Genomic DNA, 15,797 nt, shown 5'->3' with positions numbered 1-15,797 from the left:
ACAGTTGTCTGCAGAAATAACAAATGAGCGAGTGTAATTAAATTGCTTTCCAGAGAAGCCAGAGGTGCACAGACTTCTTCTCATATTCTTCCCCTGTTGTAAAACTCCTCACACATCCCGGACAGGGAACTGAGAGGGAGGGGCCAGACCCCACCCCAGGGAAGTGAGAGGGAGGGGAGGGGGATGGGCCAGGGAGGGTTGGGGGAGGGGCCAAACCCCGCCCAGACCCCGCCCCCTCACCTTATCACATCTCAGCGCTCAGTTCAGGTGTCAGTATGAAGTGATAGACTGAGGGTGAAGGAACGACACAACGGCACCGCGGGGCACATGGAACTGAAACCACCGAGAAACGGATCTGCAACCCGACCCCCCGGGCGTGAACGTACAGTCAACCCCCCGGCCAGGGATGTGCAACAGGGAGAAGCGAAAAAGTTCTGGAATCGGCACAGAAAGGTATGAGATGGGGTCGGGGGTGAGAGGGAAGGTGACAGCTGAGGGGGGAATATACAGAGAGTTAAAGTTCTGCAACTAATCAGTTCTGTGTATATGGGAATGTTCTACACTATCCAGACCCATCACCTCCCCTAACTCCCTGCAACTCCCGGCAGCCCCATTACTATTTCTTCTTCTACTATTACTACTGTCCCTTTATATCTCACAGCAGATACACAGACCTGAGGGATGCTGGGACTGTGTCGGGGGTGAGAGGATTGGAGTGACCGGCGGGATAGACTACTGAATAGAGGCGGGACTGTGGGTAATAAAAGAGAGCTGAAGTGTCTGTGTATTAGTCACTGTGTGTGTCCCATCCACTGCTGCACTATATCTGTGTATCAATATATACAAGCGCTGACCCCGTCCACCCCCGCACAGTGTGCTCGCTCACTCTCCCCTCCATACGAGGCAGTGGCACTCTCACTTGCGCGGGGCAGTCCAAAGCCCAGTCTAGGGGGGTGTGTAAGTCCACACGAGGTAGTAGCTACAGCAAGCTGATCCCCGGGCAGCCAAGTGCATAAAACAGCCCCACTGCTCCATTGTCGCTGTTCCCAGCCCACACCCCATCACAAGCCGTCAGTAAATACAGCTCCTGCTGCTGCTTGTGGCTCCTGCGAGCGGCGGTGGTTTAACCCAGTCTCTGCCCTCGTCCGATCACAGTTCTCCGCTCCCTGTCTCTCTACTGTACTGAGCAGCAGCGCTAGAGCCTTTAGGGAGGGATAGTGGATGAGGAGAGGGGTGTCAGGTCTACTTTTCAAAACCAGCCAAAGTCAACAACAAAACCAGCCCAGAAGTAGCCAAGAGCCACTTCAAGTAGCCCAAAAATAGCACAAAAGTCTAACAATAAATGAATAGATGTGAAAATGCGCCTGTTTCAAATTGTTTCACAAATCTCCCCGTGAAGCAAAATGGGACAAATTCGCGGGTCACCAGGGGTGAACTACAGGAGGTATAGGGGTCCCATAAGGCCTAATACAAATACAATTTCAATAAATATTGGTAAAACAACTCAACCTCTAGATCTCTAGACATTTTGGTGGCCAGCAGATTTTTGCCCCAAAATTGTCTGAAATTGAGGAAAGTCACTGGAAAATGCAAGAATGGCACAGGACACTGGGGTACAAAGCCCAAAATCTGGTAACTCCCGACCTCTACACAAGTCAGTCCCACAGTCTCATTGCATGCTGGGTATTGTAGTCTTACATTCAACTTGGCAGTTGGCAAATTGTTAAACAAAAACTACATTACCCAACATGCATTGGGAGACACAGGCTTGGCACATTTGACAAACCGCAAACACTTAAGCTGCAGCAGCAATGCATCACTTCTCTACTAGGTGTAGTATCAAGTGTAGTATCTTCAGAGAAACACTCCGCGGGCCAAAGCCATGGTGGAAGCCGAGGTGTAGTGGTCCCTACGGGGGTTGCCCTCTACTCACAATGGTGATACAGCACTTGCACTTTATAGTTTTTAACCTGACTTTTATTTTTCGCTCCAGCCTTTTGGCCAGCAAGAACATTTTTATATTCAGCCACTGCCTGAAGCTTTATGGCACTTTTTAGCCCTTATTTATTGTACTTACTTTTAAAGCACTTTTTTTTTTTTATCTACGGTATGTTTTCTGCAATTCTGTACACTGCAGGGCTGCAGCTGACCCTGTTTACTGGCAAGTCTGGAGTTAGTGGAGTGATCATTGGACATATTTGCAGTGGTCTTACTGGCAAGTCTGGGATTTTTTTGTAAGTGTTGCAAAGTATACACTCAGGCTTCATTAGTTCTCAAAGGGGAGGGACCCCCATGTTTGTCTGCAGAAGGGCCACCAATACTCTAGTTACGCCACTGATAGATACATAGATGATAACTATTCAATATCCACCGGACCCTTGCGCTTCCTCGCCTCTCAACACAACTACACATCTCTTTCTAATGGCTCTTCATTCCCTACAGGGGGGACAAGTGTGCCTAATTTGCATGGACTTGTCTCTCTATACAATGACTGATCTGAACTGTAAGAACATCATTTCCCTGCTGGGGCCTCAATGCTCCTCCCACATTCTCCTGTCTCTGAGCTGTGGCTGGGCTTTAGTATGAAATAGAATTGCACCCAGCTCCTGCTGTGCCAGTGTATGTGGCTCCCAAGGTGCGACCCCTCCCTCTTAGCCCCCCCCCCAACAGTGAAGTGACAAGGGGGCAGGTGGTTATAAGGAGCAGGGCCCATGGAGGGACAGGGGGTGGCAGGTACAATGCACAGCTACTGGGGGTCCCACACCCCTCGGGCACCATAAGTCTTATCACAGGCACAAGGGGGAGATTTTCAGCAGCACAAAAGTCCTAGAGCCAAAGCCTCCCACATAGGGCCACACACATAGGGCCACACAGTCGTGCTGAGCTGATCAGGTGCTGCTGACTAGAGAAGGACAGTCACTTACTTGGGTACATACAGGGGCTTCTCTACTGGGTCCGGCTCCAGTCTGAGCCAATCAAAGTCATTTATAATCCAGCCTGGACGGAACATTGCTCCCTTATTTCACCCCTTGAGCTCCTCAGAACTGGGAACACAGCACGGAATAAGCGCCGAAATAACACAAGTGAAAGTGCAACTGTAGAACAGGAAACTATTCAGGATGTTTGTTTGTGTTGTGATCAGTCAATGAGAGAGGCGCATTTAGAGAACAGCTTCAACAGAATTGTTACATTCTATTCTGATTCTAATAAGGCCTACTAACAATACAGTCGTTCCCTATTGCCCCAAAGCAGATTGCAATTTTCTGCACTGCTGGTCCTGACCCCATACACCGCTGACACAAAATAGCACTAGTCAACTCTCCTCCAGCCAATACTCCATACATTCAATTCTATTGAAGAACAATGACAGATACACAGTCAGAATCTGCAGTGCAGAGTAAAAGGCTGGTGGATAACTGCATTCAGTTGCAATTACATTTACAGATAAGTTTAAATTAGTTGGGGAAAACAAAGAGGTTCAAGTGCAAGGCATAGAGCATAAAGAGCTTAACAATTGCTATAAATGGACAGAACACTCCAGTCAGCCTGAAACTGCACATCTGGTTTGGTTCCTATAAAGTGGAAAAAAGCTGATCTAACTCCCACATTTTAAAATGATTTATGATCTCAGGCTGACAATTCTAGGCCTGTAAGTCTGACACTTGTGGTGGGCAAGTGATCTGCAGGTTTGTTAAAGGATCACATTGAAGGTTATGTTCAGTAGAATGAAATTATGAGTAGAAATCAGATCATATCAAACAACATAAGATGGTCATACACATGCCAGTCTGTGTCATATCCACTGATTGATCCATGTTCCAAAAGGACAGAAAACATACAATAAGCCATTCACTTACATGATCACCTTTCTATTGTTCTGTTCATTGGGGGCTGACCACCCCAAAGACAAGAACAGCAAGAAATGAGGAGGAGACACTGAGATGAAACTCCCTCATCTTACCTACCTTTCCACCGACCAATCAAAATTTTCCATCAAACCCGATAATCCTACAATCCACAAGGAATATGTAGTTTAACCATATCCTTCCACTTTTCCTGCTTGTTGTTAATACATGTCATATATTTTTGACAGATATGTGAAGGCAAAAAGAAATGGCTGTTGATAATAGGGGGGATTCTTGGTGTGGCCATCATCACCGTCATCCTCAGATGGAGGCTTAGAGCAGGTAAAATATTTATTCCTGAAACTCTTATTAAAGCACTTGAGGACTTTATTTATCCTGAATATTCAATTTATCTCTAGGTGCCCCGGCTGAGAACTATAATGGGACAGATGCTGATGGAAGGACAGTTGGCAATGGAAAGACATTTCTTGATGGAGAGACAGTTGATAAAGACAATGAGACTGCTAGAGACTGTGAGAGACTGGTTTATGTATCTGCCAATAACAGTGACGGCTCCTTTCAGTCCAGCTACAACTCCTGTGCCAGCAAAGGATATGAACTACTGAAAGAACCAGATATAGAAGTCTCACCCCCCCCCCCACTCTTATTTATAAGGATACAGGCAACATTAATCACCAGATTAATAGCAACCCTATTGGATCACACTCTGTCCAAACAGAACATTTCATCTGGGTTTTAATAGGTATAAGGCCAATCAATATCCGCTGATTGGTTAGAAAGCCCTAAATCTGCAAACAATGGGTCATTTTATGGTGAAATCTTTGGGGGGGAGATACTTTTAGGCCCCTTTTGTTCCTGCCATGGACTGTATATTTCTGGTACTTATGTTACTGTTACACTCAACCTATATATTATACCTATATTACACATGCCTGTGATGCAACATAAGAGTAGTCACCACATACTTCATTGTATAGGCAAATATGTAATAGTTTTATAACTGTTTATGACTTTCTTTCCTTATCTTTTAACACTGGTCTATATTATTGGGAAGGGGCCGTTTAAAGGAGAACTAAACCCTGAAAATGAATATGGTTAAAAATGCCATATTTCATATAGTGAACTTATTGGACGAGGCTAAAGTTTCAGCTTGTCAATAGCAGCAATGATCCAGGACTTCAAACTTGTCACAGGGGGTCACCATCTTTAAAGTGTCTGTGACAATATGACAGCGTTGTTCTGCATTCTGATTGGTGGGAGAGCTTTCAATTGCTTGTTTTATAATTGGCCGATTGGGAAGAACATTAACTGTATATATGAGCAAAGACAGTACAACACAACTACAGCTGACCCTTTTCTTCAGTTGCCTTACTCGTAAACGAATTGTAATCAAGTGCAATAATAATTAGTTCAATATATGTCGATTCTGCCCATGGCTCTCCTGTTCCTTTATTGTTTCTCCCCAGTGTCATTTTAATGTCCTTGTGCAGATAACAGTCTCTCTATTCCCTTGTTCCAGGATAGGATACACTGTATTCCCCAAAGAGAGGATTTCTGGATTTATGCCCGACGTGATTGGTGAGTTTGTTTTGATCTAATGACCGGTCAGCTGTGTGTATTTACTGATAACTGCAAGATTTTGTTCATACTTTTCTTCCTATGGACTTTTATAGACAGGCACATTTTTTGGTGCATTTGAGGCGCAGGTTTGAGTGCAGCTAGAGACATGAGCTAATTGATTTTATTTATAGTAAGTATAGGCAAGTTGCAACTCCCAGCAGACAGTGGGGGTCTGGCAGAACGTTCTGTAGCTCCCATCTATCTGCAAGACTTACACTTGCCTGGGGATGGGTCTCCCCTCTAGACACAACAAAGACACAACCAGTGAAGCTCATATTGAGGTGCATATAAGAATGTGCAGTATAGAGGGTACAAATTTGAGTGTGTCTCACTGATTTAAACTTATGCCCCAGACCTTCAAATCACTAATTTCTATACCCCCATGTTACAACCCTAACACCCCACAGTCCATAACAGATCCCACAAATATGAAAAATATTAGTACCAACAAATTCAGGTTACCCAACTATATTGGTTCTTTCAGTTGAGACAGACTCTAAATACTCTTACGTTGCAAGGCCACACCCTTAACAAGTACGTGTTGGGGACCAAAGATACACTTCTTTCTTTTACAAAACGTATATAGAATTTACCTCACCCCTTTTTACTTAAGTAAAATCCCCTCACACAAGTTACATATTTTGGCCAAAATGTGGTACAGGTATGAGATCCAGAATGCTCATGAACTGGGGTTCTCCAGATAAGGGGTCTTTCCATTATTTGGATCTCCATACCTTAAGTGTACTTATATTTAAACATTAATTAAACCCAACAGGATTGTTTTGCTTCCAATACTACTACTGTTTTTATTATTACACAGAAAAAGGAAATCATTTTTAACAATACAGCTAAGGGCTAAATTCCACGGCAGATTTTGTCAGATGGTGTTGGATAGACAGAACGAATGCTACAAGTTGGATGTAGTCGCGTAGCTCCAAAATATTATGTGACTGATACAAACATCTGCTGTGTGGAACGCTGCATACTACATTTTTATCCGACGAGTTAAAATCTGATGAGTCTGACTGATTTACATTGACTGTCGGCAGGGCCGGAATTACATAATGGCGCCCCTAGGCCCACTACCGTTCGTTGCCGTTGTCCCCTCCAGGGGGGACAGGAACAATGGGGATTGGCGCAAGGGAAATTTAAAAAAATATTCTATCTCCAACGCATCCCCAGTGTTTTTTAACTAATGTGGGTGTGGTTGGGCAGCGTGCCGCCCCCTAAAATCCTGCCGCCCTAGGCCCGGGCCTTGGTGGCCTCTCTACAAATCGGGGCCTGATTGTCGCATGTACATATATGAACAAACATCAGCTGACTTTATCTGATCTGACATTACATTCTAGCTATAGGGGGATCAGATAAAAAGATATTGGTGGTCAGGGCCCACCATAAACAAACATTTGTGGCCAGGATCCCCCCATTGAAAAATATTAGTGGCTAGGACCCCACATGAGAGAGAAAAATTGGTGGCCAAAATTAGTGGCCAGGCCCCCCCCCACATTATAAGAAATTTGGTGGCCAGGGCCCCTTAAATGTCCATGCCTTCCCAAAGCCAGCAGCTCTCAGAAAGATGGGGGCCCAACTAATCAAGTAAGTGTGGCGTGGCCGGGCCCCCCTTACCCTCGGGCCCCCTACAACTCTCCCCCCCTGATGGCTGCCCTTAAGCAACAAATACTCTACTCACTATTTCTTTTACTCTTGCCAAGAAGTGTCATAAAAATGGTGCCTGGAAGGACAGATGAAGCCAAAGCATAAACAACCTCACATCAATCGTCTAAGCCCAGAACATTTAATTAAACCAAACAAATAACTATCAATTAATAAATCAATACTACAACTCCAGTCTTTTAGTTATTATATTCCAGCCTATGGTCCCTGTCTACACACCAGGCGACTCCCTACACTCCATGTCACTAACCCATGTTTTATAGGGGCTAAACCCCGCCCCCCCACGTACTTCATTGTTTTTAGCAGTTTTATGCCAAAAACCCTTCTGACTCAATTTGTACTAGGGATGCACGAATCCACTATTTTGGATTCAGCCGAATCCTTCTCGAAAGATTCGGCCGAATACCAAACTGAATCCGAATCCTAATTTGCATATGCATATGCAAATTAGGGTGGGAAGGGGAAAATATTTTTTACTTCCTTGTTTTCTGACAAAAAGTCACACGTTTTCCCTCCCACCCCTAATTTGCATATGCAAATTAGGATTTGGTTCGGCCAGTCAGAAGGATTTGCCCGAATCCGAAAAAGGCCGAATCCTGAACCGAATCCTGGATTCGGTGCATCCCTAATTTCTACTTTACTTTTGTGCCCCTAAAAGTTCCTTCCCAAAACCTGCTGACATTTTACACAAGTGAAGTATGAGGAATGTACAGGCAATTAAACAGCTCAGTGTGAATTTCCCCTACATTGACTTATAACCTTTTCCCTATAGTGAGCCGTGCCCAGTGTACAACACTCACGATGGAGTTTTACGTTTGGATTCCACCACAATGCGGCGTTTCCTCTGTGATCCACAAGCACCAGAACCAACTGATGGGTAAGGAGATCTCATGCAATGAATGTGATTGGAGTGTGAGTGCATGCAGCTGACCAATGCCAGAACAACGCTACTCACATGCAACCTCATTATCTCCCTAATCACATGGGGTTAGTTGGCAGTGGGTAACTATAGGGGAAGCAGTAATTCCCATCTGAGGGGCAGAACATAGGATCAGCTTCCTCTATATCAGTGATCCCCAAACATGTTGCTCCCGAACCCCTTGGATGTTGCTCCCAGTGACCTCAAAGCAGGTGCTTATTTTTGAATTCCAGGCTTGGAGGCAAGTTTTGGTTGTATAAAAACCAGATGTACTGCCAAACAGAGTCCCCTGTAGGCTGCCAGTCCACATAGGGGCTACCAATAGCCAATCACAGACATTTTTTGGCATAAATTGGAATATTTTTCATGCTTGTGTTGCTCCTCAACTCCTTTTACAATTGAATGTGTCTCACAGGAAAAAAGGTTGGAGACCCCTTCTCTATAGAATTAAAATGCTGAGTGCCGCTGGCTCCCCTGCACAGCCTGGGAAAGTAGGCAGCAGGAAGTGGAACAGATGGGCGGGGCTAGTAGAGGTTTTGCAGAAATTTTCAATAAATCAGTCCAAAACACAACTTTTTAAAGCACATTTCTTCTGTATTTGTACTGGCAAATTCTTTAGTTTTTACACAATATGACCCTTTTTATAAAGGCAATAGTACTGTGCAATCTGGGAACCCTACCCGACACCAATAATGGAGACATTTTGTGTAGAAATAAAAATGTACCAGTGTGTTATACTCCTTAGATACAGAAGAAATGTGCTTTAAAAAAAATAGTGTTTCAGGCTGATTTATTGAATATTTCTGCAAAAACCCTAATAATCCCTCCCTTCCACTTCCTGCTCCCTGAATTCCCAGGCTGTGCAGGGAACTGAAGCCTGTCTGTGCTTGTGTGACTGCAGGGCTGTGATTGGCTGTCCCTTCCTACGGTGCTTCTGGCAGGGAAAATTAGGACATGCCCACCCTCATTTAAAAACACAGACAGGGAGCAGAGAACATCTATAGGGAGCTCCAATAAAGGGGATAATTTTAAAGATAATCATTTTTAGCACCATGTAAAAGCAACACCATATATTACTTATAATTGCCTACAAAATTAGGGTTTTTTTTCATTTATCTATAATAAATGTCTCCTTCACCAGAAGCTGATGAACTATGACGTTTTATATATATATATATATATATATATATATATATATATATATATATATATATATATATATATATATATATATAGTCAAATACAAGAGTCCTCTGCACTCAACCCATTATCAATATATTTAAGACAGCGACATTTTGTGCATACTGCTACTAAAAAATGCCTTACCCTTTAAACAAAACAGGGATTGTTCGTCCATATATTGCAATATATTTAAGCTGGCCAACTACGTCAAAGTCATCCCATATCTGGCCAGTCCTATGCTCAATTTTATCTGATTCATTAAGAATTCTATTGCTTCATTATACATTTTACAAAGGGACTAGGTATTACCTGCAACTTAACTTGCTGCTTTCAAAGTAAACCTCCATACTTGGCTGCCCTTTTATTAGACACCAGTGGGATCACCTGACTATAGCTGGGAGGGGTGGGAGCTACAACATGGAGCTGGTCACTGCTCCTGTATAAACTATAACAAACAAGGGAAAGTCCCCCCCCCCCGCCTAATGGTTTTTAAAAAATAGTGGTGAGCACAACTTTCCCTTGTTTGTTATAGTTTATACAGGAGCAGTGACCAGCTCTATGTTGTAGCTCCCACCCCTCCCAGCTATAGTCAGGTGATCCCACTGGTGTCTAATAAAAGGGCAGCCAAGTTTGGGAGTTTTACTTTGAAAGCAGCAAGTAAGTTGCAGGTAAAACTTAGTTGTAAAATGTATAATGAAGCAATTGAATTCTTAATGAATCAGATGAAAATTAAGTGTAGGACTGGCCAGATATGGGATGACTGTGACGTAGTTGTTCAGCTTAAATATATTGCAATATATGGACAAACAATCCCTGTTTTGTTTAAAGGGTAAGGCATTTTTCAGTAGCAGTATGCACAAAATGTCGCTGTCTTAAATATATTGATAATGGGTTGAGTGCAGAGGACTCTTGTATGTGTCTATATGTATTTTGTGGTCACAGCCTCATTGCACCCCCGCCTAATGGTTTTTAAAAAATAGTGGTGAGCACAACTTTCCCTTGTTTGTTATAGTATATATATATATATATATATATATATATATATATATATATATATATATATATATATATATATATATATATATATATATATATATATATATATATAATCTCTTTAATAGAGACAGTCTCCCATGTACCTAGATAAACTATAAACCCCACACACAAATATTACTGTTCATATCATTTAAAAAGCTAATTTCGCCTGTATCCACTTTTATATCTATTTAGAGCTAAGCATACAAATTAAATGTCTATAATCTCTAAATTAAATGTTACTTTTCCTTTTCTCAAAGGCAAATTATAACCGAGCGGCAGCAGAAGCCTCGGAGGAAGGAAGAACAGAAACTGTAACAACCAGACTGGGAAAGGGAATATGTTCCATTATTAGACTTGTATCAGTTATTGCTCCTCATCTAAGACTCTGACTGTGATCATATTGTTGAACTATTGTGTGTGTTGGGGGAGTGATAAAAATGAATTAATATGTCAAATATAGGCTAGAAAAGTTGTAAAAATCAGAAGGCAAATGACAAAAAGCAAAAGATCATTTATTTTTGTTTGAATTTTATCAAGGTGAACTGCCCTTTAAAGTTTGTCGCTTAAGTTTTACACCATTTACTACTTTATTATTTACCCCTTCTTATTTGTCCCTTGTTGGTATCAGGTGATTGGTTTGTTGTAACCACTGGGCAGTTTGCACCTACACCTAAACCGACCAATCAGAAGGTGGTATTATAATGTGCTATCAAATTATTTCTTTTTTCCCTTCATGCCCCTTTAATTTATTCTATGCATTTAATTATATATTTATATAGAAATAAATAAATAAATATATATATATATATATATATATATATATATATAATTATTTTTATTTATTCCCATTGGTCCCTGCCCCGGTGAAGTTTACAATCTAGGGTCCCTTTCACAGCCCCACACAAACTATGGTCAGTCCCATCAGGATCCAATTCACCTGCCTGTATGTATTTGGGGTTTTGGAGGAAACCAGAGAACCCTGAGGAAACCAAACAAACATGGGGAGAACATACAACCATTGCAGGACAATTGGTTGAAAGAGAGAGAGAGAATTTTTTTTTATGTATTACTAGAAAATGAGTTCTGTATGAAGAAACCCAAGCTGCAGACTGTCTCAGGTTTACAAATAAGGAGGAGTTTAACCAGGAAGGGTAATTTTATTAAGTATCACGTCCTCCTCCTACCGTTGTTCATAAAAATCAGGAAGCTGCACAATGGGAACAAGTGCTGCTATTTATTGTATTTTATGATTTCTTGGTGCTGCTGCAATGAAATCAGAGCTGTAACCGTTCAGCAAGCCCAAGGGATACAAAAATAAAATATATTTGCACTGTCCTAATGAAGGTCCGTTTGTGTCTCTTACCCCATTTGTGCCCTGACTTTTATATACAGAGTGTGTCAGGGCCGCCATTAGAAATCACGGGGCCCCATACAACAACATTTTTGGGGCCCCCTGGGCCCCGCCCACACTGACGCCCAAGCTGCACCCCATAACCCGCCCACTCCACATCACAGTTAAAAGACCACACTGACATCAGCGCTAAAAAAGTAACCCCCCCCCACACACAAGTTATAAAAAGCTATTGATGGTCAGGGCCCCCTTATAAAAAATTGGGCCCCAAAAAAAAATGTAAAAAATAAATGTTTTTTTTAAAAAAAACATTGGTGGCAGGGGCCCCCTTATAAGTTAAAAAAAAAACCTTGGGCCCCAACAAAAAAAATAAAAAACATTGGTGGCAGTTATAAACAAATTGGGGCCCCCCAAAAAAATGTTTTTAAAAAAAAAAAAAAAAAACATTGGTGGCAGAGGCCCCCTTACAAGTTAAAAAAATTTGGGCCCCAACCAAATTTTTTTTTATAAAAAAAAAACATTGGTGGCAGGGGCCCCCTTATAAGTTAAAAACAAACTGGGGCCCCAAAAAAAAAACAATTCAAAAAACAATTTTTTGGAAAAAAAAACATTGGTGGCAGGGGCCCCATTACAAGTTAAAAAAAAATTGGGGCCCCCAAAAAAAAATGTTTTAAAAAAACATTGGTGGCAGGGGCCTATAGAATATTAAAATAATACATTGGTAGCCAGGGGATTAAAAACAAAAAACACACAAACTGGTGTACTGTTCAGTACAATTGAACTCGTGGCTTCAGTACTTCGCCTCCTTTTGTGACTTTGGGTCTTTTCGGGACTTCGGCTTATGCTGTTTTTGTGACTTCGGGTCTTTTCGGCGCATCGGCTTCGGCACTTCCGAATTCGGCAACGCAGAGGCAAGACGTACGGCTCGGAAGCTCGTAAGGGGGGCCCGGATCTTCAAAAAATGCAGCGCTGCCGGGCCCCCCTTCATGCCCGGGCCCAGTGCGCTTGTCCCCCCCTGATGTTGGCCCTGGAGTGTGTGGCCCCAGCCTGTTCTGAGCAACTGAGCAACTCCCGGGGGGCCCAGGTGTCAGTGGCCCCTCCTGCTGATAAACATTTGGCCTATTTCATGGTCATTCCCTATTTCTATGAGAACAAAGAGGCTAAATAGATGGAATAATAGATTATAGTATGTAAAGAAAAGAGACTAGGAGAATAGAGTGAGGAGAGGAAGAAAAATAGTACTGAGAGTGGCCCCTGGTCTGAGGTTTTTGGGTGGCCCCTGGTGTCCCAGTCCGACACTGTGCAGAACTCAGCGTAACAAGAAGTTTTTCAGAAACAGAATTACTGTATTCAAATGGGCTTGGAATCTGGAAAAGGCATTTTGTGGCAAGACAGGGTGACGAACAGTATGTGACTCAATTCCGAAAAAAGTGAAGAGGAAAGAAGAGAACGACATTTAAACACAACAGGTCAGAGGGGACAGAAGCTGCGCATGATGAATATAAATAAACATCAATCAGGGAGGCAGAGGCTAAGACTAAACCGAAATTATTTTAAGTATATTAATTCAAAAGATGCAGGTCACGGCTACAACTACACTGGAATACTGATATAGATAAGTACAGACATGACTATTGGTATTTTATAGAGTCTCTGGTGGGTGTTTAGTGTTATTCCTCCATGTCTGCCCATTATACACAATTACAGCCTGGCACTGCTTATTTAATACAAGTTTATGTGAAAGTTCCAATGTCTGACATGTTAAATAAAGTTTACTGTTTCATAAGATATGATTGTCATGTCTGGGTGATGAGAGGGGGAAACCTGGATATTGAAGTATAAAGTAAACCCACTCACATTCATCAGTATTAATAGTTTGATTACCATCAGCCTCTGGAACAGGAGTGGTTATTACATGCAGTTTCCCCTGGGAGTATTATACTGACTGCTCTTGTGGTTTAAAAAACACACACTTAACCATTTGTTTGTTTGAACATTTACGGTTTATTTATGCATATCTTATCTCTCTCTCTCTCTATGCACTTTTACTATATTATTTCTGCAAGGTTAACTATTTATGTGCTAGAACACTGAAATGTATCTAGCTTTATTTTTCTCCATAGGCTCCAACATATTTGCTCTAGGTGTGGTATTTAATGCTGGCCATTGCCATCTGAATTGTGCTTAGTACAGAGAATACCTATGCTGCCATAGTTTTATGGGATCTCTCTGTACAGACTATGAGCAAACTTAGGGGACTGTTCCTGCTGAATTGTGCTTAGTACAGGGGAATACCTATGCTGCCATAGTTTTATGGGATCTCTCTGTACAGACTATGAGCAAACTTAGGGGGCTGTTCCTGCTGAATTGTGCTTAGTACAGGGAATACCTATGCTGCCATAGTTTTAAGGGATCTCTCTGTACAGACTATGAGCAAACTTAGGGGTCTGTTCCTGCTGAATTGTGCTTAGTACAGGGAATACCTATGCTGCCATAGTTTTATGGGATCTCTCTGTACAGACTATGAGCAAACTTAGGAGACTGTTCCTGCTGAATTGTGCTTAGTACAGGGAATACCTATGCTGCCATAGTTTTATGGGATCTCTCTGTACAGACTATGAACAAACTTAGGGGACTGTTCCTGCTGAATTGTGCTTAGTACAGGGAATACCTATGCTGCCATAGTTTTAAGGGATCTCTCTGTACAGACTATGAGCAAACTTAGGGGTCTGTTCCTGCTGAATTGTGCTTAGTACAGGGAATACCTAATACCTAATTCCAGGGGTACCCAGGGTACAAATAAGCACTCACCCCAAATCTCCCCCTAACTGACCTTCAGGCCTTAGCTCATAACTCAGCTCATAACAAGGTTACAGATATATAGAAACATTGGGGTGTCACCCTGCTATAGTTCCAGGGGTACCCAGGGTACAAATAAGCACTCACCCCACATCTCCCCCTAACTGACCTTCAGACTGGGCCCCCTTAGCTCATAACAAGGTTACAGATATATAGAAACATTGGGTTTCACCCTGCTATAGTTCCAGGGGTACCCAGGGTACAAATAAGCACTCACCCCAAATCTCCCCCTAACTGACCTTCAGACTGGGCCCCCTTAGCTCATAACAAGGTTACAGATATATAGAAACATTGGGGTGTCACCCTGCTATAGTTCCAGGGGTACCCAGGGTACAAATAAGCACTCACCCCAAATCTCCCCCTAACTGACCTTCAGACTGGGCCCCCTTAGCTCATAACAAGGTTACAGATATATAGAAACATTGGGGTGTCACCCTGCTATAGTTCCAGGGGTACCCAGGGCACAAATAAACACTCACCCCAAATCTCCCCCTAACTGACCTTCAGACTGGGCCCCCTTAGCTCATAACAAGGTTACAGATATATAGAAACATTGGGGTCACCCTGCTATAGTTCCAGGGGTACCCAGGGTACAAATAAACACTCACCCCAAATCTCCCCCTAACTGGCCTTCAGATTGGGCCCCCTTAGCTCCTGGAACTATAGCAGGGTGACTGTTACCCCAATGTTTCTACATTGGGGTAACAGTCACCCTGCTATAGTTCCAGGGGTACCCAGGGTACAAATAAATACTCACCCCAAATCTCCCCCTAACTGACCTTCAGACTGGGCCCCCTTAGCTCATAACAAGGTTACAGATATATAGAAACATTGGGGTGTCACCCTGCTATAGTTCCAGGGGTACCCAGGGTACAAATAAGCACTCACCCCAAATCTCCCCCTAACTGACCTTCAGACTGGGCCCCCTTAGCTCATAACAAGGTTACAGATATATAGAAACATTGGGGTGTCACCCTGCTATAGTTCCAGGGGTACCCAGGGCACAAATAAACACTCACCCCAAATCTCCCCCTAACTGACCTTCAGACTGGGCCCCCTTAGCTCATAACAAGGTTACAGATATATAGAAACATTGGGGTCACCCTGCTATAGTTCCAGGGGTACCCAGGGTACAAATAAACACTCACCCCAAATCTCCCCCTAACTGGCCTTCAGATTGGGCCCCCTTAGCTCATAACAAGGTTACAGATATATAGAAACATTGGGGTAACAGTCACCCTGCTATAGTTCCAGGGGTACCCAGGGTACAAATAAATACTCACCCCAA

At 42.7% G+C, this 15,797-nt stretch overlaps 1 protein-coding gene across 2 annotated transcripts; it reads left to right on the top strand.

Annotated features, from left to right (window-relative positions):
• Positions 1-265: 265 nt before the first annotated feature.
• Positions 266-11,634, top strand: LOC108717259. Of its 2 annotated transcripts, none has more exons than XM_041563620.1 (6): positions 266-453; positions 4,094-4,187; positions 4,265-4,488; positions 5,386-5,444; positions 7,933-8,037; positions 11,152-11,634. In XM_041563620.1, the coding sequence occupies exons 1-6, from the start codon at positions 328-330 to the stop codon at positions 11,615-11,617; spliced, it is 1,074 nt and encodes a 357-aa protein (XP_041419554.1). In that variant the 5' UTR covers positions 266-327; the 3' UTR covers positions 11,618-11,634. The 2 variants fall into 2 exon arrangements, with proteins under 2 accessions (XP_041419554.1, XP_041419555.1); XM_041563621.1 differs by lacking the exon at positions 11,152-11,634 and adding an exon at positions 10,557-10,868 and having other exon boundaries at positions 268-453.
• Positions 11,635-15,797: the final 4,163 nt, after the last annotated feature.

The sequence above is a fragment of the Xenopus laevis genome, chromosome 5L (genome assembly GCF_017654675.1).
Source record: "Xenopus laevis strain J_2021 chromosome 5L, Xenopus_laevis_v10.1, whole genome shotgun sequence".
In the NCBI taxonomy this organism is placed as follows: Eukaryota; Metazoa; Chordata; class Amphibia; order Anura; family Pipidae; genus Xenopus; species Xenopus laevis.
The sequence above is the reverse complement of the archived record's forward strand: the minus strand, read 5'-3'. Positions and strand labels throughout refer to the sequence as shown.